Raw genomic sequence first — 26,603 nt, forward strand, 5'->3', positions numbered from 1 at the left:
AAAAATTATAATATTTTCGTAACTTTAGAACCAAGCTAGTTTTTTTTAAATATCTCTGTAAAGATGATAAGGAGATTCCTTTTTTTGTGAAAAATTAATACTATAGGAAGTACGAAACAAATCCTCATGAAAATTTATTTAAGAAAATACGCACTTTCGTAGAAAAGCGTAGTTCTCATTATGCCTCGGGTGCTCGTTATGCCCTCATCTCCCCTACAACAGTTTTATGTATCATTGAGGCTACCGTAATTTCAAATAATAAACTAAACTAAAATAACCATTTTCTTACTTCTAGGGTGCATATTTGAACTTCTCGCCGAAAATTCATTTTATGGGTTCTCGAAGAGAAGTCATAAAATTACACAACGTGGGAAAAGGTCAATAATGGTTATTTTTCAAACATAAATGGTTAAATAAATTCGAACGCGCACATTATCATACACCAGTTTATCGGCATAAGTCCACTTCAAAGTTTTTTTTTTATAATTGTTCGTTTTAATAAAGTTTATTTTGTATCTCTGGTTCTGGTTGCGTAAAATCTGCTTATTTCGCAAAAGTAGTATTTGCGATGCCAGGTGAATGTTTGACGTTTTGTAGCTAGGAAAAAATGTATGGCTTAAGCTTCACAAAATCTTCCCAATTAATCTAAATACAATTGAGGACATGGTGTCGCTAATAATTTCAAGTCATTATAACAGATTTTTTATATTTTTTTTATCGTTTCAAACATATGTTCACAATTCTATCTGAATTTTATTATCTAATTTTGTATTTTGAAAGCTTCTAAGTGTAGTTGAAATATTTTCTAAATTTAATGATCATTTTTAGGTAATTGAATGAGGGATTTTTTGCATTTTTTTACATTGATTACTGTTTACTATCCGTTCGCGATGTAGGTCAAATTTCGTAAAACAAATTTAAAAAGAATCTACTCACCACTGTACTCCGGGAAGCAGATGGTCAGCGGGGATCGGTTGATTTTCTCCTCGAACAGATCCTTCTTGTTGAGGAACAGTATGATGGAGGTATCGACGAACCACTTGGAGTTGCATATCGAATCGAACAGCTTCATCGATTCAATCATCCGATTCATCTCTTCGTCCTCTGCCAGCACCAGATCGTATCCTTTTGAATCGAAAGAGAAGGAAACTTATCAGAAAACCCGTTCTGTCGATATTGATTGACTGACTTATCATCGCTTGGTTAGATCCAGCGAAAGTCAGCCGGGGTAATTTGATTTTTGTTTTATTTTTCGGGGAACGAACCCACCATGTCCGATGGATTGATTTTTCCCCTGCGGAAACGAGAAATCTCGAAAATCTTACCGGAAAGCGCTACGCAGAAAATAATTGCCGTTACACCTTCGAAGCAGTGTATCCATTTCTTCCGTTCCGAACGTTGGCCTCCCACATCGAACATTCTGGGGGTGTAGGGAAAAGGAGAAAAGAAAAGGTAAGTTAGCAAACAAATAAAATTATGTCCAACGAAAAACGCTCGACCGAAATCTTCAACGTTCGGGATACCCACTTGAAGTGAATGCCTTTGAAGCTGAAGTGCGTCTCGACGATGCCGGTCGTTTTGACCCGTGTCCGAAGCACGTCCTGCTGGGTGGGAATGTAGCTGTGCTGGGAGATCCGGTCCAGCGAGTTCAGGTAGTAGGCGGCGGAATCGTTGAGCTGGTACTCCCGGGATCGGGAAAAGCAAAGCTGCACGCCCGGATCGGTCCACAGTTTCTTCATTAGCGAGACCAGCTCCGGCGTCAGTTCGCCTTCCTCGGTGGCCGAGGCGTATGTGAAAAACTGGCGGGCGATGTCCTGCGGGGGAGAAAAGAATAGTACGGATCGATGAGTGGGGTTTCAACTACAGTAAATGGTTGGAACAGATCAAGGAAAATTCAAAATGTGATTTGTACAATTTAAAGTGAAATTGTTTTCGTTTCTAGGAAAATTGCAGACAAAAAGGCAATTCAACCTATTTAAGTTTGATTAATACAGAACCATGGCATCTGATCACTTTACCGATAACCAGGGGATTAGGAGGAATAAGAGAGAGTTGCCCCCGGTCAAAGATTAGACTACTTGAACTAGTGAGCTGCTGCGCTCCCTGCTGGCCAATGGCATAACGGTTGCACTCCGTGATTGGTTCGAGGTAATAAAAATTGCATAATGAACCAAATGAAAGATTGTTGGTAACAAGCAATACAATTTCACTGTACAGTTTTATGAATTTAAATCTTTTACATGAACCAATATCGACGCCGGCCAAGTCCGTGTAGTCGATACAGGGAAGGGAAATGCAGCACATGTGATGATTTGTTATGCGGAGACCGGCTGTACGAAATTCCTCAAAATAGCTTAATGTAAATAAGGGCTGAACTTTTTTTTGTTTCGATTATAGTCGTTTACCATCTTTATGGCATTCGCGACTTATATCAACGTTGCAGTTGGGGAATCGTTATTGAAAAACTCATCCGATACAACTGTGTTCGATATTTACTCTTGGGCTCGAACTCGCGGACATCGGTTCAGGAGGCAACGGACTTGCCAACTGAGCTATATCACAAGCCCCGGGGGGCTGAACTGATCATTTCAATTGTTTTTTTTTATAAAGTATAACAATATATGTATAGACTAATTCTCTATTTAATTTCTCATCGTGGGGTTAAAACTTCCAATCAAGAACGAAAGATGTCATTCAAAAGCTGACAAACATTAGAATGCTGAAATATTCGATTCTGAAATATCGCCTTTTATCGCGGCTAGTGACTCTCTTAAACTAATGATAAAAAAAAAGATTTCAAATAGTTGGCTGTACAAAAAGGTTTAAAAAGGTTTTTAAGCGGCAGCAAAGGGATTAAACTATTCAATATATAAAGTGTTGCAGTTTGGACTTTACGATATATAACGCTGTGTAGTGTAATATAACAAACAAACAAAAATAAAATAAAAAAAAAATTTAACCCCCCACCACGCCCAGGGTAAAGAAACGGTACAAAAAGTTGCACTTCGAAATGCAAAAATATGCCACCAAAGGTGGGATGATAAATCAAACTTTGACAGGGATTTTATATGAGCTCTGACAGCATGAAATACCGAGTTTCTATGTTGCAAAACCAGGACGACACTTGATTCCAAAGACGCATAGAAGTATTAGTGAAGCGAAAAAAAGTTATCTTTTTGAGTCAACCTTCCTTTACGGAAAAAAGACAATTAGCAGGTTAGGGTTACGGAACCCATTTTCATATATTATACCATTTTGGAATCGGAATGTTCACTAACTATTTATGAAGCAAAAAAAATCATTATAAAGCATGGATCACTACAAATCTGCACGCACTATTTATTTTATCATAGTGCTCCTAGTTGTCGGATCTGGAATGTTTTGGCAGCACTTTGTAGAGGAATGTTTCTTCTACCAGTGCTGAAAATTTCATTACGATTCGTTTTGTTTCGAAAAAGTTACACGTGACGGAAGCCGCGAGATGAAAATAAATTTTGAACAACCACGTCAAAAACCCGACGTGGTCGGGTTCAAAAATCGCGAAATCGTTAAAAATGGTCAAATCAACCGTGTGTAGCGTTCTCAAACGGGTCTGTGAGATGCGTACTATAGATCGGCAGGTTCATACCAAGCGTCATAGTGGAATTAAGGATCAGAAACTGCATTTGAAGGTGTTGAGAACGATCAAGGAAAAGTCGGACTATGCCATTGCCAAGAAATTCAACGCCGACCGGTGAACCGTCAGCAGAATTCGTCTACGCGAAGGAATACGATCCTATCGGACCAGTAAGCAACCAAACCGGACATCGAAGCAGAATTTAGTAGCCAAAGGACGTGCCCGCAAGTTATACAAGAAGATTCCAACGAAGTTCGACGGATGCATCCTCATGGATGACGAAACGTATGTGAAGATGGATTTTGGGCAGCTTTCTGGCCAAAAATTATGTAAAGCCACTGCAGTGGTGCACTGCACTGGTCATGGTGATGTCCCCGGCAACTTCAAATTCGTTTTTGCTGATAAGTTTGCAAGAAAGTGTTTGATCTGGCAAGGTATTTGCAGCTGCGGACGAAAAATTCCGGTTTTTGTGAAAAATAAGACCATGGACTCCGAAATTTACAAGGAGGAATGCCTGAAAAACTTTTTATTCGTACATTAGATCTCACAAAGCACTAGTTAAGTTTTCGCCAGATTTGGCAAGCTGCCACTACAGCTAGGAGGTTCTACAGTGGTATTGGGCCAACGGGTGGATTTTGTCGGAAAGGACATCAACCCACCCAACTGCCCTCAATTCCGCCCTATCGAGAAATTTTGGGCAATTGTCAAGCAGAAGATGAAGAAGAATGGAAGGACGACTCGGGATGCAACAGAGATGAAGAGATTGTGGAACAAAATGGCCGCTGAGGTCAGCGAATAGGGTGTTCAAACTATAATGAGTGATACTTAACGAAAAGTTCGAAAATTCATCAAAACAACATCGGAATAATTTTTTTATTATTTTTCCTTTAAAGTGCAATAAAAACCCTACATTTCAAGTTCAAAACATTTTTATTTCGTTTACATAGCTCCGAGATAGACCCGTTTTAATGCGTCCAGATTTGTAGTGATCCATGCTTTAGTTTCGTTGGTGTCTGAAACTTGAGCCGAAACAAAATATGGCCGAAAAAGATGGCGTTTTGAACAAAGATCGTGACCATCCCGGTTGGAATAATGAAATTTCCCTATGTCTGCTAAACTTTGGTATTAAGTGTAAAATTTAAAGTAAAAAAAAATGGTTTCCGATGTCATATGTCATGAATGGAAATACATATAACGAAAAATGAAAAATCATTAATTTTCTTCTTGAAAACCATTGTTTTTTTTTTTCACTAAATTGATATGAAAACATGAAAACCGCTGGAAATTAAATAAATTTTACTTTTTTTGTGATATTTATTACATGAAGAACCGCGAAAAACATACAACGAGAGATTTCAGAAACTCGCTGAGCCGTATTTAAACATAAAATGGATTAAATGTGCATTCTTGAGTGGATTTAAGTGTTGAATTTGATTTCTATGATGTAAAAATAAACTTTTAAGAGTAGTTGAGCTCAGGGTAACAAAAAGCGAAAAGTAAATGTCGATATTCCTCAGATTTGGTCCTCAAAATGTTGTAATTCTTTGATTTAATACTAGAACTGGTCACCCTATTGTAGGATACAGATTAGGCAGTGAAAAGAGCAGAGGCAAAAGTTTATGGATTTTGATTCTGTTTTGGGACCATCTGACGGACAGATAAAATGAGATAATCGGAAAGCACGGATTGCTTAGATTGTTGCATATTTTCAGCGAAATGCGCGGACAAATTTCCTTTAAAAAGAACAGCGTTCGTGCGGAAAGGTCATGGCATTCGCTATTTGCCTCTCGAGCAGAACAGACGTGTTTTCCCGTTGCAAATAGATTGCAGTTTTCTTTCGGATTATTTTCTTTCCCGCGTTTTTTCAATTGTAAAGCTCGAAAGTACGTATCGCGATTTCGGGTCCTAGTATTGTTTCTTCGTCGCTTGGCCACCTTCTAGAGGTGGCTAGTATTAAAAATAAGCTGCAAAATTTCGCTTTTAACCCGTCGCCACCAGTTGCCGCTGAAATGACGCGCAACAAAAAAGCACCTGCCTCAAGCCGCCGCCCAGCTGAAAGTAGCTCTCAATCCAGTGGTTCAAAACGACCTCGAAGTGAAGAAGATTCCTGCCCATCGGACCACAATGCCAGACTGTTGGCCAGAAACAGTTTTGCCTCTCTTCCGGTACAAGCCGCTCCCGATCAGATTATTCTGAAAAAGGCGAAAGTACCGCCGCTTTTCACAACTAATAAAGAGATCGCCTCCCTCCGGAACGAGCTCGCAGCTTCTCAAATCCATCCCTTATTCAAGCTTTGCAGCGTGGGCACCAAAATAGTTTGTTCGACTGAAGACGACTTTAACAAAACCCGACAGTATCTCAAAACCAAGCAGCTCGAGTACTTTACCCATGACTCCCCGGGAAACAAGCCATTGAAGGTCGTTATTCGAGGACTGCCAGAAATTAAACCGGAAGACATCGTGATGGAGCTGAAACACCTAAACCTCAAGCCGATCAAAGTGTTCCCCATGAAACGTGCTGAAACAGGAAATCATCGAGACCTGCTGTATCTGGCCCATCTTGAGAAAGGTTCCATTAAAATGAACGACCTCCGCAAAGTGCGAGCTCTCTTCAACATTATTGTTGAGTGGGAGTCTTACCACCCTAAGAAACGCGACGTCACGCAATGTGTAAAATGCCTTTCCTTCGGTCACGGGACGAGGAACTGCCACATGAATCCCCGCTGCGGCAGATGTGCCGGTGCGCATGAAATATCGAGCTGTGAACAAATGGTCGAAACATCAGAACCGAAGTGCGCCAACTGTGGGGCTAATCACGAAGGGTTCAACCGTGCCTGTCCCAAAAGAGCTGAATTTATTGAAATCAGGAGAAAAGCGTCCACCAGGAATCAGAATAGTCACAATCGTCGTCGAAACTCCCCCCCGCCAAACACAGAGGAAAATTTCCCTCCTCTTCGGTACAACGTGCCGAATCTGCCACCCCTCCAGCTGAACCAACCTAGAAAAAACCTACAATCAACCTTCTCTGCACAACATCGAATAACCAACGCTGCCGCAGAACCATCAGCGCTTCAAGTTCCCCCGTCAACCTGGGGAAACTCAGGTTCGTCGACCTTTCCCTCTGCTGATGACACTCTTTTTTCTCCAGACCAGATGATGGAATTTGTCCAAGCAATGTACAAAGGACTCAGCCAATGCCGATCTAAGGAACAGCAAATCCAAGCCGCAACTAGAGTGTTGCTAAACTTCATGAGTCAATATGGGCCCTGAAGAAAGCATCAACATCCTCAACTGGAATGCTTGTTCAATCAAGAACAAAACCCTAGAGCTCGCCGATTTCCTTGAAAACCAAAAAATAGACATCGCTGCCATCACAGAAACTCACCTCAAACCTGATGTGAATCTCTACATCCCTGGTTTCCGCATTGCCAGGATGGATCGCAACCAATCGGGGGGCGGAGGTGTTGCCATCATTTCGCGGTGCAACATTAACTGTCGGCTGTTGCCCAGCTTTGGGCTTGGAATCATCGAAGCGATAGGAGTTGAAATTGACACTGCGGTCGGCCCAATCACCATCATCGCAGCTTATTGCCCCAAGCAATCAACCATTCACGACGGATCGGCTGCAGCATTTCGCCAAGACATCATGAAACTATCTCGACGACGTGGGCAATACATTATTGCTGGTGACCTCAACGCAAAGCACCAATCCTGGGGTAATACTCGACGGAATAGCAACGGAACCATCGTCCAACAAGTTCTTGAGGAAGGTCATAACATAATCCTGAGTCCTGATTCTCCCACCCGATTGAGTCGCTCCGGGATCCACTCAACCATCGACATCTTCATCACCAACATGAGGAACGTTTCCGATCCTATGACCATCCAAGACCTTAGCTCTGACCACTACCCAGTGGTGGCGAAAGTGGGCTCCCTCGTGAACCGACATCAAATCCTGCGACGGAATTATCATCGTACTGATTGGGTCCAATTTCAACTGTGCGTTGACTCCTACATAAACTACCACACCCAGCCGCAATCATCTGAAGACATCGACCAGTGCCTACAAGAAATCGACGAAGCGATATCTGCAGCCCGGGATCAACATGTGCCAGCCTCCAGATTGGTGAGTAACTCTTTAAATTTAGACAGGTCTACTAAATATCTCATCCGGCTCCGTAATATATATCGTCGTCAATATCAACGTTCTGGTCTCCCTCATCTGAAGACTAACATGAACCGTCTCAAAAAAATTATTCAAGTCAGAATCATGGAACAACGAAATCGAGATTTTGCAAACCACCTTCGTTCTCTCCCAGATTACAGCAAACCATTTTGGAAGATGACTAAGATTTTGAAAAACAAACCTAGACCTATCCCTCCCCTTTCCTCTCCCAACCAAAACTCTACGATTTTACTAACCCCTGTCGAAAAAGCCAACGCTCTTGGCCAACATTTCGTAGCTTCCCACAATTTAGGCCGTGCCATAATCAGTCCGCACGAGTCTGCCGTTCAAATGGTAATGTCTAGCGTCGCTGATACTCCCGTAGAAATCCCTGTAGAGTCAAGAATAACTGCTGATGAGGTGATAGCTTCAATCAAAGTAGCAAAAAATATGAAAGCCCCTGGTTTTGATGGTGTTTTCAACCTGGAGTTGAAAAATTTGAGTACGACATTCTTTGCTCACCTAAGTATGGTCTTCAACAAATGCCTTGAGCTTGGTTATTTCCCATCTCGTTGGAAGCTAGCAAAAATTATACCAATTCATAAGCCCGGCAAAGACCCCACAAGTGCTAAAAGCTATCGACCCATCAGTTTACTGTCCTCCATCTCGAAGTTATTTGAAAAGCTGATTCTTAACCGTATTCTTGAGTTCTCAAACCAGAATAACATATTTCTCCCAGAACAGTTCGGATTTAGAAAAGGTTATTCCACAGTCCATCAGTTGCTTAGGGTTACCAACATCTTAAGGCGGAACAAGTCCGTATCAAAAACATCTGCCATGGCCTTTCTGGATATCGAAAAGGCGTTCGATAATGTTTGGCATGATGGTCTTGTATATAAGCTGCACCAATCCAACTTCCCCATCTACATCGTGAAAATAATTAAAAACTATCTTGCGGATAGAAAGTTTCAGGTCTTCTTGAGCGGCTCTCAATCTGAAACATTCATCGTAGATGCAGGAGTTCCACAAGGAAGCCTCCTAGGACCTATCCTTTTTAATATCTACACCTCAGACGTTATGGCCCCGATTCGCGGATACGATCGACTCACGACAGACAGAGGGGCCTTGTGCCGTAACATGTGGCGCCCAGTGGATGGGCCTCAGGTTGGGTCTCGAAGAGTCGAGATGGAGAAAAAGGGATATGTGTGGTTATCTCCAGACCCGAGGAGAGGCGAGTTGTTCTCGTCTCGAATTGGGTCAAGAGACGGAACGATTGAGGGCTCTCGAGACACGAGGAGAGGTGGTAGAGTCGCCTCGAAACGTGTCAAGAGGATGAGTGTGAGAGGGTCTCGAGTCGTGAGGAGAGGCGGGTCATGACGTCACGAATTGCGACAAGAGGCCGCATGTGGGACTCGAGTCACGAGTAGCGGCGAACGGACTGCCAACCCGTTAGTCGTGAATCGTGACAAAGAGTGGTTGAGATTGCTGGTGTAGTACGAATAAAACGAGTATTTGCCGTGGAGCGCATTGCGCGAGTATGGTCTCCCATCATGGGTAAAGCCTTCGTTGCTAGGTCCGGATGGGAATTATGGCCAGAGGCCCCAGGTGGATTTTATGGCGTAGGGGTACATAGTATCATGAGTCGTCCAATTGCACCCATGGACCCAGAGTAGCAAACTGGGGGGACGCGGTGGCTCGCCGTGCCTTGGAATGCAATCCGTAAAAAGGATTTACCACCTGGGTGATCAACTAATAAAAAAAAAAAAACCTCAGACGTTCCTCCCCTTCCGGGTGGTGGCATAATATCTATGTTTGCAGATGATACAGCCATCATCTATAAGGGTCGAGTGATTCGAGCTCTGACACGAAAACTACAAGAAGGTCTAGATTTTCTATCCAACTACTATAACAGCTGGAAGATTTGTATCAACGCGGCCAAAACACAAACTATCTTATTTCCACACTCAAAATCACCTCGGCTTGTTCCACCTGATCATTTAAAAATTCATCTTGCCAACACTCCCATTGAATGGTCGAGTGAAGTAGTTTACCTTGGTCTAACCCTTGACAGCAAATTGCTATTCAGATCCCATGTAGATAAAATATCTACAAAATGTACAATCATGAAACGATCTCTTTATCCCCTTATAAACAGAAAATCTTCCCTTACCCTTAAAAATAGACTTGCAGTCTACAAGCAAATAATCCTTCCCTTAATCGAGTATGCGTTGCCAGTCTGGGAGACATGCGCTAATACCCACCATTCTAGGCTGCAAATCATCCAGAATAACTTCCTTCGAATGATTCTAAACAGTCCCCCAAGAACTAGAAACTCTGAAATCCACCAACTAGCTAATCTTCAGATGTTGGGAGAACGGAAATCAATAGTCCTGTCTAGATTTAGAGAGTCATGCGCTAGATCCAGTCATCAGATCATAAATGATCTGCTAGTTTAGTCTTAAGAATTTATAGTAGTAGGGTGATTTGCCAATCGTTGTCCCCTAACCCATTGTTGCACAGCATGACTTAAACTTTCAATATTTCAGCTGTTTTTCAACATTTCCTCAAATATAATACTGGATCATGTAATTCGGAATGTTTTCTGATGAAATGATGGTTTTGTGATATTTTCTGCAGGTAAGTGTGTATCTTACGACAGTTTTAATTTTTCTTGTTTTTTTTCGTGCGGTTTTTGTGCTAATTGTTAACAAAAACCTTAACATTCCTTCTACGGCAAATAAGGTTTTACGTCAGAACAAAACTTTTTTCGTATCAGTTTTCTATACGAAACGTTTGTTAGACAATTTTAACTCCATGATTTTGAAAAAAAATTATGATCCATACTTAACCTGAAAATATGTTGGATCGTGCAACAATTGGTCCGCTCAATCTCCTCCTGCCCCATTGTTGTACATAATTCTGCTGCAAAATTTGTTAAGAAATTTCAAATTTATAAATTCGTATACCTCCAATAACTTTGTTTGGTTGTTTTTACAGCTAAAAATAGCAATAAAAATTTTGGAAGCGATTCATTAAGTCCTGAATTATAACAACGTGTTTTGAATTAGTAAGGATGCTTGTACAGAAAAATCCAAAGTTTCATTCAAAAACCATCAGAGATGTACTGAAAGTTCAAAAAGCATAATTTTGTATTTTTAAAATATTGCTTGGTTCTTGCAATACATTGCATGTGAACAAGAATTATCCCAGAAATGATATTCGTTGCCATACAAAAAATTTCAAATAGGTAAATATTTTTTAATTTTAGTGTTTTGACAGCTAATTTGAAAGCTGGTTAACCGGATGAAAATAAGAATCGCATTATACTGCTTTGCATACCCAATAAGTGTGATGATTTAAAACTTTCGTAAAAACATGTCATGAAATTATTGAAAGCTTCAGAAAGCAAATCCTGCAATTTTACAATACTTGTGAATGGATTACGATTTTTTATTTCGAAATGGTTATAACTTTTTTTCATGAAATACTTTGCTTCTTCACATGCATGCAATTAATCTTAGGAATGGGCAAAATCAATAATATAAATTCATTTCAAACTTATTTGAATTTCTTGTATATGCGTAAAGTTTTTCTTGCATACAAATTGTCATACAAAATTGAACACGTTCATTGACTTCATGCAACTGAAACAACTCGAATTGTCTATTGATATGACATGTTTTTTTCTGAATAAGTGGATATATACGTTTGACTAGTAATTTTAGTAAATTATGTGCTTTAACTAATTACTTTTCATTCAGAATTTTCACATTTTTTGCACTCAATGTTGATTTTTAATAATTAATTCAATAATTCAAAGACACTTAATATTTTTAAGTTTATTTTTTCTACCGTCAAATATTAAAAATGAAGTTTTGAAATTATTAAACTCGCGAAAAAAACTTATGTACATATGTATGAAAGTCGGGCAATTTGCATTGTCTGAAAAGTGTCAAAGTCAACTCAACTGCATTGGCTTTGAGAAACTACTTTTTTATCAGATTTATTTTGAAATCCTTTATCGCGACCATTTACTCAACATTTCATGCAAAAAATCTAAAAGCTGTTCTGAAAAAAAAATGCTTCTCTAGTTTCGTGACGACAAATCTAAAAGAATTTTATTCCATGTCAACAGCGATCCCAGAAAAACAAACAAAAAAAACCCTTGATATTGATATTCATATTGTCAGAAAATTGTACAGGAGGAAAACTACGACCCTAAATCCCAAAAACTAGAAGTCGAAAGTTGGAAGACCCGAAATATTACTTATCTGACGTGCAATTTTCTAAGGAATTCGAATCTGCCGTCGAGTTGCCGTCACTGGAGACATCTGTATGAAGCTTTATTTGGCCCTTATTATCCAGAAAAATAAACAGTCATAGCTTTGTGAAACTTAGTTTGATCCAAAACAGTTTTTCAGCCAGAAAACTCTTGGGAAGCATTTCTATGTTATGTGATTGTTTCCTGAAGAATGATGAAATGCTGTAGAAGTTACATTAATTACAAATAAACCCACTTATATGAAAAAGATATTTAAATCAATTAACTTTTCGAAAAAAAATTCTTGTACAAAATGGTATATCATGAGCATAAATCAGTAAACGATCTGGAACATTGGGCGTGATTGTGTCCATTTTTAAGTATTAAATTGAGATTCATTATGTAAAAATCGATCGACTTACAAGTGAGTCCTAATACATTTGTTTTATAAAATGGCATATTCTTCATAGGGGTAAAAGGGGGCAAAACAGATCACGTTCTCTAACCTTTTCACCTGTTAATAGCCACTTAAAAATTAAGCATTAAATACCTTTCAGTTCATTCTATGGGATTTTAAAAACTTAACATTTTATGTTGGTAGGACATATAAAGAAAAAGGCTCAACACTGGGCAAATTAGGTTAAATAACACTGGATTTGAGTTTCTGAGAAAACTTCACGTGTGATAAATATTATTCCAGACACTCAAACCAGCAGCTTTTTGTTTTTTTGGGCCGAATTGGAATTGGAAAGTGCATTGGACGGTTTATATGGAAGACATTCACCCCCCTCCCCCCGCTCCCCCCCCACACAAGGGGCCGTCTAAAAATTAGATTGCATTTGAACTAGAAGTTCTCATAATAAGCTTTCGTAACAAATATCAGCCTATTCGACCTCATGGTGGCTGATTTTTAAAATGTGCAACCATTGGAAAAAATCGGACAACATTATGCACGACACAAAATTTGCCTGTGCAACTATTGGGCACAGACAAGCTGTTTTAAATGATTTTTTAAATTTTTATGGGACTTTATTCAAACACTTGAACTTTTGGATCTTGTTGGCCAATCCTGTATTAGAGCATCGACAAAAAAAATCGAGTGAATTTGGTTGAAATGACTAAAATACAGCATAAACACCAAAATCATGTGCTTAGCTGTGCAACGATTGGCAAATCACCCTAGTTAGGTAGGTTATCAAATTAATTAAATTGAAACTCTAATACTCTTCGTGCAAGAGAAATCTCAAATTTGTTTGGACACCCTAAAATAAAACTAATACAGATGTTTAGTATGATTAGATAAAATAAAGCTGACGGGCCTTTCTGGCTTACCACTTAACATGTAAAATTAGCAGATAAAACTGAAAATACTGGAAATAAAAAACATTAAACTTGAAAAAAAAAAAAAAAAAAACTTGCGGAAAGGTCATTCTTAATTCGGATTTTAAAGTGCGAACAACGAGACATCAAAGAAGACGGCAAATAAAGGTGACGGAATATCCTAGGTTTACGACACCTATCAGTCTCTTCATTATTAATTCATCACTATCGGTTGAAATTGAATGTAATTGAACAGAACGAAAAAATTTTCATCTAAATTGCTTGATCCTCATGAAAATATCGTAAATCGTAGAGATTTTTTTTCTATGAATTTTTCAAATTACCAGCTGTGGTTTGTAAAACCAAGCACTTTTATGATTTCAATATGAGCTTTCAATCTATCTGGATTCATATCAATCTAAAGTTTTTCAATTCAACTAAATAAGTTTTGGGATACAAAACATCAATTTTTTAAAGACTTTTCGGCTTTATGATCGTTTTCTGAAGACCACAAAAATAAAAACTTATATTTTTAGGAAACATGTGATAGCAGACATTTAGACGATTTCAAAATGGTACAGTTTATAAACCTATCCAAAAATTTAAAAATGATAAATTTTGAAGCTTCTCATTTTAGGATTAGTCAGAAATTTCCATGAATCTAGCTTTAACCGCTCCTGAGATATCGCTTCGACAAAGTACAGTTCAGGTCATATAGACCCTAACCGCAAAGGAAGGTTAAATGAGACCTGATCCTATTTCATTAAACTTGATCCTTTGTTCAGGGGACGTTCATTCATTCATTCATCAAAAATTAAGCAAAATCGGTACATAAAATGTCTAAATATTGAATAGTTTTGGCTATATTGGTTTCCATGTCACAGCTGAAATATCTAAGTAAGTAACTAGCTGTACAGCGTACTTCCAAAAATAGTGTATTCTTTTCATCACATTTCATCATTTGTTCCTCAGTAGGCCCGTCTTCTTCTATCCATCTATATTCTTTCAATTCTTAAATATTCTTTCTCAAGGAATATAAAATTTCACCGATATAGCCGATAAAATAATTTCATAAAATAAAAAATTTACGGTGATAACCTCTGAGGGTATCATTTTAAATCAAATTTCAACAAGATTCAGAACCAACAACTTTAAAAATATTTACTTTAAATTTATCTCTAAACCAGTTATTCAAGATCTGAAATTTTTTTTGTTTTTATCATGAGTGTTTTATTTATGCCTAAATGTACGTTTCACCGAAACCCCTCCGTACACGTTTCACTGTCACCCTTCCCCTTTTCTAAAGTGGGAAAAGCTCACCTACTAAAGGGTGATCGGTCAAAATTTGGTCAAGGGAAAACGCGTGTAAATCGGTGAAATCGTTTATTTAAAAAATCAAATTAAATTTCTTTTTCAAGTTTAATTAGTATAAAATTCAGGAAAAATATTCCGTTAACCCGATCAGGAGAGCATATCAAAATAATAACTCAAGCTTATCTCACCAAGATATTTAAATCTGATTAAGTTATAATTAAATACTCCCAATTTTCGATTTTAAGTTTCTCCAATCTGAATTATATCTTATTCTGATTGACAGACTTGAATGGGGTTGAGCTCATTTTCAATGATCAAATTTTTTTTCGGATTGTCCTTAAATAAAATGATTATATCTTATTTTGATATACGTACAACTTTTTCTGAAACACGGACATCGAAGTCAACGGCCCAAACCGTACGTTTATAAGTTTCGCTCAACAGATTCATAAAATTGAATCCAAGTTTTGGGAAACCAAAAATGGGGCATGGTTTTAGCAAATAATGTGGTTTATTGACATTCCACTAGAAAATTTTCTCGAAGCACTCATATCTTGATAAATTATAATTTTGATAGGTTTTGTTCTGTCCAATATCAAACTATGCTATCTGAACGAGATATAATCTTGTAAGCAGCATATCTAAAATTGGTATAATTTAGCTATGATCACATAGATTTTTTAATACAATTTGAGATATTTTAACATCCTACGAGTACTGAATAATAACTCATTTAGATAGGAAAATATTAGTATCAAAATATCTCATCTTGATATAATATAGTTTTTCCCTCTTGATCGGGTTAAGCTTCCGCTTTTTGCCTTACGCTTAACCCCTGCCATCAGATTTTGTACAGTCACCTTGACCACCTTCTTCGCCGCAGAAAGCCAGTTTGTCTTGAACTGCTGCTCGTCCTTAGCAGTTTTTTGGTCTTCTTTAGGTTCCGCTTGACAATAGCCCAGTATTTCTCAATTGGGCGGAGCTCTGGCGTGTTGGGAGGGTTCTTGTCCTTGGGAACCACCTGTACGTTGTTGGCGGCGTACCACTCCATGGCCTTTTTTACCGTAATGGCAAGATGCCAAATCCGGCCGGAACAACCGTGTTTCTTCAGGAAAGGTAGCAGATGTTCATTCAAACACTCTTTCACGTAAATTTCTTGGTTGACAGTCCCGGAAGCTATGAACCTTTCCCCTTCCTTTTGCCGTATAAAACTCCTGTCCCTGAAGCTGCTTGTAGTCGGCTTTGACGTAGGTTTCGTCGTCCATTACCACGCAGTCAAACTTCGTCAGCATCGTCATGTACAGCCTCCGGGATCGCGCTTTGGCCGTCGTGTTTTTTATCATCGCGATTTGGAGTCACTACCTTCTTGTAAGTCGATAGTCCGCCTCGTTTTTTGGCTCGATGCTGCACGGTTGTAGACGATAAACCCAGCTTATTTGCGGCATCTCGGAAGGAGAGGTTAGGGTTTCGCTTGAAACTACCGGCAACTCTCTTTGTCGTTTCAGCGGCTTCCGGTTTTCGATTCCCCTTGATCCAGACTTTCTGGCTGTCGACAAACGTTCCCCAAACACTTTAATTATATTTGTTACGGTTGATTTGGCAACTTTTAGTGATTTTGCCAGCTTTGCGTGCGAGTATCTCGGATTGTCGCGTGTCGCGGAGTGTCGCACACACACACACACACACACACACACACACACACACACACACACACACACACACACACACCTAAAAATAAGTGGTGTTCAGGTTTTTTAAATGCAAAATTGAAAGAAATACGTCAAGTTGATATTGACCAAATTTTGACTGTATCACCCTTCACCATAAATACATTTTTATTGTCGCTGATTTCTTGTTGACCAGACATCTATCAAACACCTTTCAAGTGTCGGAACCAAACAAACGAAACGATTGCCGATTTCCGAGGTGTTTGATGAGTTTTTCATCGTCGCTGGTTGTAAAGGTTGCCAAGCACCAGCGCGAAAACTTCGGATTTCAACAATAGTATCTAAATAACGTCACATGCCACATTTGGCTCCATTTATGTCACAAGTTCTCGAGTTATGCCAAAATTTCGTACGCAAACAACTTCTTTTATAAAATAAGGTCCCTTTTGCTTAATAAGTTCTCGATTAATGGGGAAAAAAACTTATATGGGAGTCTTGACCCCATTTTTAACTACCCATCCCCCACTACTTGAAGGAGGTAGCCATTTCTAATAATCATACCCATTATTTGGTTCCCAAAAACCTCTGTCATGGCAAATTTGGTTCCATTGGTTGATAAGTTCTTAAGCTATACAACAAAATAATATTCAGGTAAGTTCTCTGGCTGTGCAAAAAATTTCTTTGTCGATATCTCCACTGGAAAGAGAGATTGGTACCAAATATCAATAAAAACCTTTTTCGTGCTCAAAAACTCTTCCATGCCAAACTTGGCTCCACTTGTTCGAATAGTATTCGAGTTATGCAATATAACAATTGTATGAAAGCCACACTCCTCCCTTCCTATTTTCCCAATGAAAGAAGAGAAGGAGTCTCAAATAATCATAGAAATATTTCTCGTATTTGAATACTCTCTCATGCCAAATATAAGAGGTACCTATCCTTCCTCATTTGAATGAAGGATAAGAAAAAAAGATTTATAAAAACGTTTCTCGTACCCATTTAAAGGGTGTTCGGATCAAAAAGTGGTCAAACTAAATTGCGTGTAAGATGACTATGTGTTTATAAGAAAAATTAAAGTAGCTTTCTTTTTTAAGTTCAATATGTATAAAAGACGGTAAAAATACTCAGTTAAGATTCCGGCCGGCCTAGTCCAAATTGGCGAGACCTTCGTTTGACGCTTGTCATCAGATTTTGTACAGTCACCTTATCCACTTCTCGCTGCTTACAGTTTTTGGGGTCTTCGCAATCCAAATTGTGCCTGAGAAATAAGATGCTTATCTACAAACAGGTGTTACGACCAGCGATCTTGTATGCAGTTCCGATTTGGTCTAGCTTAAGGTTGCCAGATTACCCGGTTTTATCCAAGTTTGCTCGGATATTTAATACAACATTTGGGAAAAGTCCGGTCCGTCCCGGTTGCCCGGTTTCATACAAAACAGCCCGGATTTATTCACTTTATCTGTCAAATGAAACAAAAAAAAAAAAAAAAAAAAAAAACAATTGTGTTGCACTTTTTTTTTTATATATGCATCCAAATCAATTTTCATAAATATAATCTTGAATGATTTTTTGGATGTAAAAAATACAATATTGAATAAACTGAAAAATTTTGATAAAAAAAAACAAAAAAAAAACAATTGTGTTGCACATTCTTTTTATATATGCATCCAAATCGAAATTTTCTCATCAATTTTCATAAATGTAATCTTGAATGATTTTTTGGATGTAAAAAATACAATATTGAATAAACTGATAAATTTTGATAAAAAAAAATATTTCAAGTTTTTTTTCTTGATTTTTGTTGAGTAATTCCTGGGTTTTAAGCAAATTTGACGGGTATTTCGCGGATTTTTGGTCGACAATTTTGAAAAAAAAACCTGGATTTTCCAGGTTTTTGATAAAATTGCCATGGTTTATCCGGCCCGTATAGATGCTGAAAAAAAATCTGGCAACCTTAGTCTAGCTGCTGCGCGACGAGGAAGAAAGCCATCCAGAGGATTCAGAACAAGGTTCTAAAAATGATTTTGCGGCTTCCACCTTGGCACAGCACTAAAGATCTTCATCGGATTGCGGAAGGCGAATCGATCGGAAGGTTGTCCAACTAAATTATTTCTAACTTCAAAGGCAAATCGATGCAGTCTTCCATCGCAGAGATTCGTTCTCCATACAATTAGTTTAATTTTTGATGTTTTTAGTTTTAGGTTTATTACAGAATGTTCTCCTACATTAAAATACTTAATTGTGCTCAACAAATTTAAATTGATATGCTTGAAAATATCTGCCACCTTTCTTCTTCCGGTTGCTGTATAATACTCTTGTCCAGGAAGCTGTCTGAAGTCCGCCTTGGCGTAGGTTTCGTTGTCCATTACCACGCAATAAAACTTTGTCAACAATGTTGTATACAGATTCCGAAATCTTGTTTTTGCCATAAGATTTTGCTTTTCATTGCGATTAGAAGTCACTAGCTTGTTATACGTCGATAGTCCGGATCGTTAAAGGCTTCATGCACGGTTGTCAACTTATTGGCGAACAGAGAGATTAGAGTTTCGCTTAAAAATGCTAGCCACACTTCTGTTTGTCGCTGCGGCTGCCGGATTTCGATTTCTCCCAGATCCCGGCTTCCTAGTTTTCGAAATACGTTCCCTGAACCAGGGTTGCTGGTGATTTTTCGTTTTGAAATTCCAAAGTTTTTCCCGGATATAATTATTTTGTTTTCGTAGCATTCCGCCTTACGACATAACTTGACAAACATAATTCCTAAAATTCACTCAGTCCATGGCAACCGTTCTCCAATTTCTCGGACATCCCACATTCGCCAGATCACGCTCCACTTGGTCTAACCTAACCACATCGATCATTGCGCCCCTGCTCGTCTCGTTCCTACCGGATTCGTAGCGAACACCCGGATATGAATGATGATTTTACCGATATTTATTATCCCCGTTTCTTGAATTTCAATGTAAAGAGCCTCAAATTTCTAACAAATGTATTCCAAAACTTGTTAACCGGTTAGAAATCATGACAAATATTTCAGCGTCTTTTCGTATTAATTTGACAGGTTTTCATGATTTTTTTAACTTTTCTAACAAAATTGGCATCTATTCGATGTTTTGCTCCACAGTTTCAACAATTTTGCAAAAATAAGTCTGGTTAAATTGATCTTGAAACTATAGTGTAGTACTTTTCAGCCACTGTAACACTTTCTAGAATCTTTATAACTTCTAGAAAAAAAATTGTCTTACAAAACTGAATCAGATTGCAGAAAAATATTTGGTTATTTTCTAAATTTATTTTTTTGTACAAATCCAAAGACATGTTTTAGAAAAAATGTTTTTTTTTAAATACAAAACAATGAAAAACTTCAGTAGTGCGCTAGCGATTTGAACTAAAGATTCGTGAAAATAGAGAAAATGTATAAGATAGCGCTGAACTTTAATCGTTCGAATGTAAGATATTATTTTGCAGTTAGTTTTGTTCGAAAATAGTTTCATTATTAAATTCATAACATTTAAGTTATGCTTGTAAGTGTAGCACACTTGCGGAAAGCGAAAAAATGAGATACATATCTCATATTGCTTTGCAATAAGTTAATAAAGCGATTCAATTTTCGTTTGTTTACTAATGAATGAGAAAAAGCATTAGGAGATAAATCTATATCGAGACTGTCAAAAACTACTCTGAAATTTAGAAATAATATCAAAACATATTTTTTATCTTCCGAGAAAAAATTTCAAACATGACCATTTTTCCGGTGAGGTGCCGAAATTCCCGAAATTCACGACGCATGTACAAAATTTTGATTCGTGCTCCTCTTGCTTGGACGCCATTTTGAAAACTAAAGACCTAATGTCAAAATTCAAATAGAATCATCTTTCAACACACACATACACCTCCAAAATGAGGGATGTTCAGATTTTTTATATGAATGATTATAAACAATACGGCGACACTTTGTTAACCTAACACCCTTTACCCTCCCATGTCAAATTTGGTTAAATAAGGATGGGCAATTTGGTTTTCGAATGAACACAGATGAGCAATATACGGTTTGAAATATCTTAACGAGACAAGTTCCATGGTTCCTTTCGTTTGATCGGTTTTCGAGCTATGAAAACATTAGTATTTCGTTAGGGATGTCATGTTACCCAGAGACTGAAGACTTGTTTTCAAAAATATTTATAGTTAACCACTGCTCTCAAAATATGGCGTTATGAAGTTTATATGATTCTCCAACAACTGGCATATTGAATAGATCATTTTGTCACTTTTTCTTCGGGTTGAGAAGGATTTATGAAAAAATATTTTTAAGTCACATTTTGTAAAAAAAATTCTAACAAAGTTAAATAACTCAAAATATACATTTTTAATTTTTCAACAGCAAAGTTGTTTTGCTCTATTTAGTACATTTTTCTAGGACATTACCCATAGTTTTCTAACCAGAAGTAAAATTTAAAAAAAAAATCAAACAATATGCGGACTTACTGTCTTGCTGGGATCGGCAAAATCGATCCGGAGTTGGCCCATCGCCCGGATGATGGCCATCAGGCTTTGAATTGTGTTGCTGTAAACTACTGGCCGATACTGTTCGCATTCTTCCTGTGAGTAGCCGGTTTCGTGGATAATTTTCATCTGTTTGACGATTGTCGATTTGCCAGATTCACCGGCACCTGGAATGTGAAGAAAAAGGGGAAAAACATTTCTAGTTAGTTACTGATTGATAGAGGCAGTTATAGATCAACAAAGGATGTGTAATATTGTTAAAAAAGTTGTACATTTAAAAATAATAAAAAAAAACTCCCTCACAATCCCAGATAGAACCCCAACGTGATGCTTTTGTTTGAGGTTCTTGGGGTATGCGCTAAAAGTGAGTAACAAATACAGATGGTTGAATCCATTTGTTTAGATTGAATGACCAGCCACCCGAAAGGTGACATCCAAATACGATGGATGAGTGAGCGGGTGCAATAAAATTTGTCCAAGAATGTGTGGTTCAAATTCGCACTTTTTTTTATTTTGAAACAAATTTGAGAAAAAAAATTTTTTACAGATCTTAATTTTACAAATTAAAGGAAGTTTGTGTATTTTTTATTTAAAAGTCAAAATCCGAAAGTAAAATTTTAAAGTTCAATTTCGTAAATTGAATTGCCCAGTTCGGTTTAATCCTTGAACTTGTCTATCATTTCCAGTATTGATACATACATAATGGGGTCGGTCTGGTGGTGGTTTTTAATTGGAATGGCTGATGTGATGTGTTCGTTCATGGCTATCAGCGAATTTAGTCTATCTAGAAACCCTCTTTTGGGGAGGGGGGTTCGAAGACAAAGTAAATTAAAAGGTAGACGAAGGATGGGGTGTTTCTGTTTGCTTTTCCTTGACTCGATGCACTCGAGTTGAAACAACAGATCGTATATCCATCAGTAGTCGTTTCGGATGAGCTGAATTACTATACCGATGCTCTGGCTGCCTGGTTGGAATTTGAAATTTAAATCCGATCCCAATTACATTTACATATGGTGGGGTTAAGGTCGTTTGGCCAGCCTCAGATGGGGTGATTTTCGAAAGGAGAGAATGTTTTGCTGTGGGAAGTCGGTGTAAGTTTTACATCGAGAGGTCGTATGTCCTTTGTCAGGACTACCTAGTGGTGTGGAAAATAGAGGAAATCTCAAGTGACATGCTTCTAGTAATTTAGTTTTCCACAAAATATAATTTGAATAATTGTCTTCTCGAACAATTACCTGCGCATCAGAAAAAAATCTGTTTGAAGACAACAACTTTGTCTTAACAAAACATTTCTCATTCATCTAGCATCCAATATGATTTCACGTTCTTTCTTGCCGCCGATGCTATTTTTGGTATGGTAGGCTTGTTTTATGATCCAGTATCAGAAATAACTACATTACTATTTGATTAGAATTTCTGTTTTTACTTATGAGATTTATTTAGTAGGATTTAGAAATCAGCTTAGTCAAATGTTTGAGGCGGTGGCAATCGATCCCTGGTCGTCAAGCTTACGTCAGCACAAAATTTAAACGATGGTTTTGCCTCTTCAACTAAGAAAATGTTTCCAATGCTGAAAGAATGTCTTCCAGGTCAGAGCTTCTTGTATAAATATCATCACGGATCCTTGAGATCGGTGTCTCATAGTTGGTTGAAAGTATTTCACACAACTAGACAGGAAAAAAAGAAAATTCCGGCGACTCTGTTTTTCGATCGTTCCGAGGCATTCGCCACGATAGATCACAATTTATTACTTAAAAAGGTTACAAGTATAAGGAATCGAAAAAATCAATAATACTAGAAATGCTAAAGTCACCTATAACCGTAGGAGTGCATCAAGGAAGCAAATTAAGCCCATTAATCTTTCTCATTTATGTAAACAATCTACCTAAACTTCCCCTATTTCGTATCCCGAGAATATTTCTCACAATTTAAGAGCAATTTTTTTCCTCTTTTATGTTCTCTATAGTCTTCTTCTACAGTGAACAAGGACTATAAAAATCGCTCACTCCTCGAAACGCACACGAAAATGCTTCGCCGCCGGCTCACTATTCGTTTGTGTTCAATACAATCACGAACAGCAACAAAAACGATTCTACGATGACGGTTTCTATGTTGCTCGTATTAAAAAAAATTCATGAACGAGTCTGAGAAACGGGATCACGAGAGACTCGAATTTGGTTCATGAGAATTTTGATACCGAGCTTGCTGTCTGTTTAGGGAAAAAAGTACGCCAGTTCAGAAGAAAAAAGTAGGAAGAAAAAAAAAAGAAAAAAGAATCTTTCGGCTCGTCCTTCTCAGAGACAAACCGTCCGGGCACCGATCGTTTAAAGATTGGCTTGGCCTACACAAGTGCACACCGTTGCTGTTGATGTTATTGATGTTCCTTCAAGCTCGTAGCTTCAAAAATTGACGCACATTCTTTCTTAGAAAGCAATAATAACAGCACTAACAAGAAGCAAACAATTCTTTTGGCTCGGCATATTTGCCTGAAAAGAATAATAACATCATCAAAATGGATTGGATGTGCCGGCCGTATGCACACTGTTCTTCTTATTTTCGATTCCTTTGGCCAAAACGGCTTGGCGTCATCTTTGTTGCTGTTAGTGTTTGTTCAAGCTCAAGCTTTGCAAAGGGACGAACATTTTTCCACGGGAAAGAATAATACCATTACTAACACGACTCATGAGCGGGTTGGTAATAAGTTTCATGAATCGGCTCGCTGCTACGCAATCGTCAGGTTGATGCTAGATTTTGTGTGCGGAGAAGGAAACAAGGCAAAAAGGAATCAGGAGCCTTGGTCGTGTTTTCGCTTTGGTCGGGCTTGATTCGTGAGAACAGGAGATTCTTGCTCACACCTCATTCGCGTTCCAGGGCATTTTCATGAGCAAAAATCGGAGCGATGCAGGCTCCGTCGCTCGTTTGAATGAGTTTTTCAATCCTTGACAGTGAATCAATAAAAAATTAGATTCCGGTTAATCGTAGGCCAGTGATCTTATTTTTGATCCAAGACTGCTCATTAGCTTCAGTACAGAATGATATGCGATGTTTTTGGTCTCACTTTCCCAGTCTTTTGCGAAGTTTTCGATAGAATGGCTGTTTTCTTACTGGCGTTAACGCGCATGACTTTTCGGTCCAAAGTTTTGTCCACCGGACCCGGTTTCCGCCTAGTTTTTTTTGCCAACGAAGCTGCTTTCCTCTCCATACTTCCGAATCGAAATTCAGACCGCTCCAATGCCTACTTCTTCGATTTTCTACAACTGACTCAGCGAAATATTAGGGATAAATAGTACACCATTTGTGCACGATTTTTTTTTAGGGAAATGTTCCTTATTTTCAAAATATGAAAACAGAAGCTTACGATACACAGAGTTTTAAGTTAAACTGTAAACAACAACACCCATCAGAAAACAGCTGTCCAAACGTCATCCGGAAAGAGCATGGTTGTATCAAAATCGTCCTCAAACATAATGGGGCACCCTTTATGAGTGTATTTATATGTTTTGAACAAATCCAAAAACATGTTTTAGAAAAAAATGTTTTCTTTTTTATACAAAAAAAAAAAACTGAATAACATTTGTATGCCTTAATTCATTTGCACTAAAGATTAGAAGATTTTTTTATTTTAAATAGTTTTCCGTCTCACGACATAACTTGATGAAGATTCGTGAAAATATAGCAAATCGTGAATAATTCAGGGCTTAACTTTTAACCTGATACCTGAATATATTATCTTGTTGTCAGGACCTTAGATTTCGACAGGAGCTTGTTTTCGACACAATTTTGACATAAGATATACTTTTAAGCTCAGGAAACTTTAAGCAACAGTTCAACGTAGGACGAATGAAAAATATGATATGACGCTTCGTTCATCAAGCCAATCTGAACGAAAAACACAACACTAAAAAAAACGTCTAACGCTGCCAAAACTTACTATCACTGAGCTAGCAAACGTTTTGTGTTTAGTTTTTCCAAATATAGTTTTAATATTAAATTTATAATATTTGAGTTAAGATTGTAAGTGTAGCACACTTGGGGAGAGTGATAGTTGTGTTACAGTAGACTGGAGTCGATTTGAGGTCATTTTTGAATTTCTCAAACCCTGGGATCTTAAAAGCTTCGTTTTGGTTCAAAACTCATCCATGATTTTTTGCAGAATTTTTAAGTAACGTTTACATGAGTAAATTTGAGCTTATAGGATTGTACAGAAAATTTCCTTCAGAGAATTTATAAATTGGCACAAAAACCATAAGCAGGCTCGGTTCCACAGAGAAAACAAAAATTATGTTGAGTGTTCAATACAAAATATTACATTTTCCCATACAAACCTAAACGCTCAGATTTACTCATATAAACGTTACTAAAAAATTCGGCAGAAAATCTTGGATGACTTTTGAACCAGAACGAAAGTTTTTAGACCTCATGGTTTGAGAAATTCAAAAATGACCTCAAACCTAGTGTTACAGTTGAAAACTACTCTTACATCTAAAAATTATTTTAAAAATATTTTTGAAATTTCGTGAAAAATTTTCAAACATTTTCCTGGTTTCCCAGTGACGCGATGAAATTCCAAAGTATTCCCCTGCAATCCCGTATTCCGAAATTTCTGGTTCGCTAGCAACCCAATAAATATTTTTTTCTACAAAAACAAATAAAATTTTACCTTCATACAATTTGCTAGGCCCCCTACTTTTCCCACTTTCTTTTTTTTTGTAACTATTTGATAAGGTTTTGTCCTATACAGGCTTACTCCTTAGAAAATATATTTCCGTGGTCGCGCTTTGCTTCGTTATTCTTTGAATGTTTTTCATTACCTTTGTAGTATTTTCAATGTTTGATGAAATTTTGACTTCTGACTAGTGGTGCCGGAAATGCCTCAGACACAGCACGGGTCTTTGAATTGTTGGATCTAGTGCCGAGACCTAGGAAGCTGGGAATTTCGGAATTCAATGTTTTCATGCAGTCGAGAATAAATCCTTGGCTGGAGGCAAATCAGTACACGGTTCTCGAAATGTGGAAGCTTTTGGCTGCCCAAAGTGTTGTATTTTTTTACCATGCAGCCGAGTGTAAAGCCTGACTGAAGAGAATGTAGATAATAAAAATAAAAGGAAGATTCATATTCGACACATTTTCAATTAGGATGCATTGCTGAATCGAATTTTGTTTCTTTTTACTTTAGAACTACAAACATAGATGTCGCTCCATCGTTAGGATAGGGATGGAAAACTCGAAATTTTCCCACAAATAATAAAAAAACAATAAGGAAAGCGTGAATCGTGCTCATGCTCGATGTTTATTATAGTTGGATTCACTACTTAAATCGCTACAGAAAGTTCATTTAATTGTTGCTAAAAAATTCGGCTCTGTTTGAAAGAAAATCATACGTCTGAGAGCAATTTTTAATTTTCCAACTTTTTTTTAATGAACTGAATTACACAAATGTTAAACAAGTCGCAAGCTGGAAAAATTGTGGGAAAACAGAGTTTGGCTATAGGGTTATGGAAAACAAAGGAAACAAAATTTGTTTTCCGAATATCTATTCCAAAACTAATAGAAAAAGGGAGAGAATGTAGTATCTAAGAGCAAGTTCACTGGTGTTGGGAAAGAGTGGTAGAAATTTCGACACTTACGGCACATTTTGAAAATTTTGCCATGCAAAAACATTTTCAAGATCTGTGGCCTTCTAGTTTTTTTACAACACGTGTTGTATTTTCGCATGCTGTGATGCGAAAATAGCAATATTTCTATCACATTCGGCTGAAAT

At 37.8% G+C, this 26,603-nt stretch overlaps 1 protein-coding gene across 1 annotated transcript in view; it reads right to left on the minus strand.

The window, feature by feature from the left end:
- LOC129751690 (G protein alpha i subunit) overlaps positions 1-26,603 on the minus strand; it is an 89,786-nt gene that overhangs the window by 16,477 nt on the left and 46,706 nt on the right. Inside the window, exons 2-5 of the mRNA XM_055747353.1 lie at positions 20,825-21,009; positions 1,528-1,814; positions 1,326-1,420; positions 937-1,125 (exon numbers count right to left, since the gene is read on the minus strand). Of these exons, the coding sequence (XP_055603328.1) occupies positions 937-1,125; positions 1,326-1,420; positions 1,528-1,814; positions 20,825-21,009 (756 nt within the window). The remainder of the gene's footprint in view (positions 1-936; positions 1,126-1,325; positions 1,421-1,527; positions 1,815-20,824; positions 21,010-26,603) is intronic.

Source organism: Uranotaenia lowii, chromosome 3 (genome assembly GCF_029784155.1).
Source record: "Uranotaenia lowii strain MFRU-FL chromosome 3, ASM2978415v1, whole genome shotgun sequence".
Classification (NCBI taxonomy): Eukaryota; Metazoa; Arthropoda; class Insecta; order Diptera; family Culicidae; genus Uranotaenia; species Uranotaenia lowii.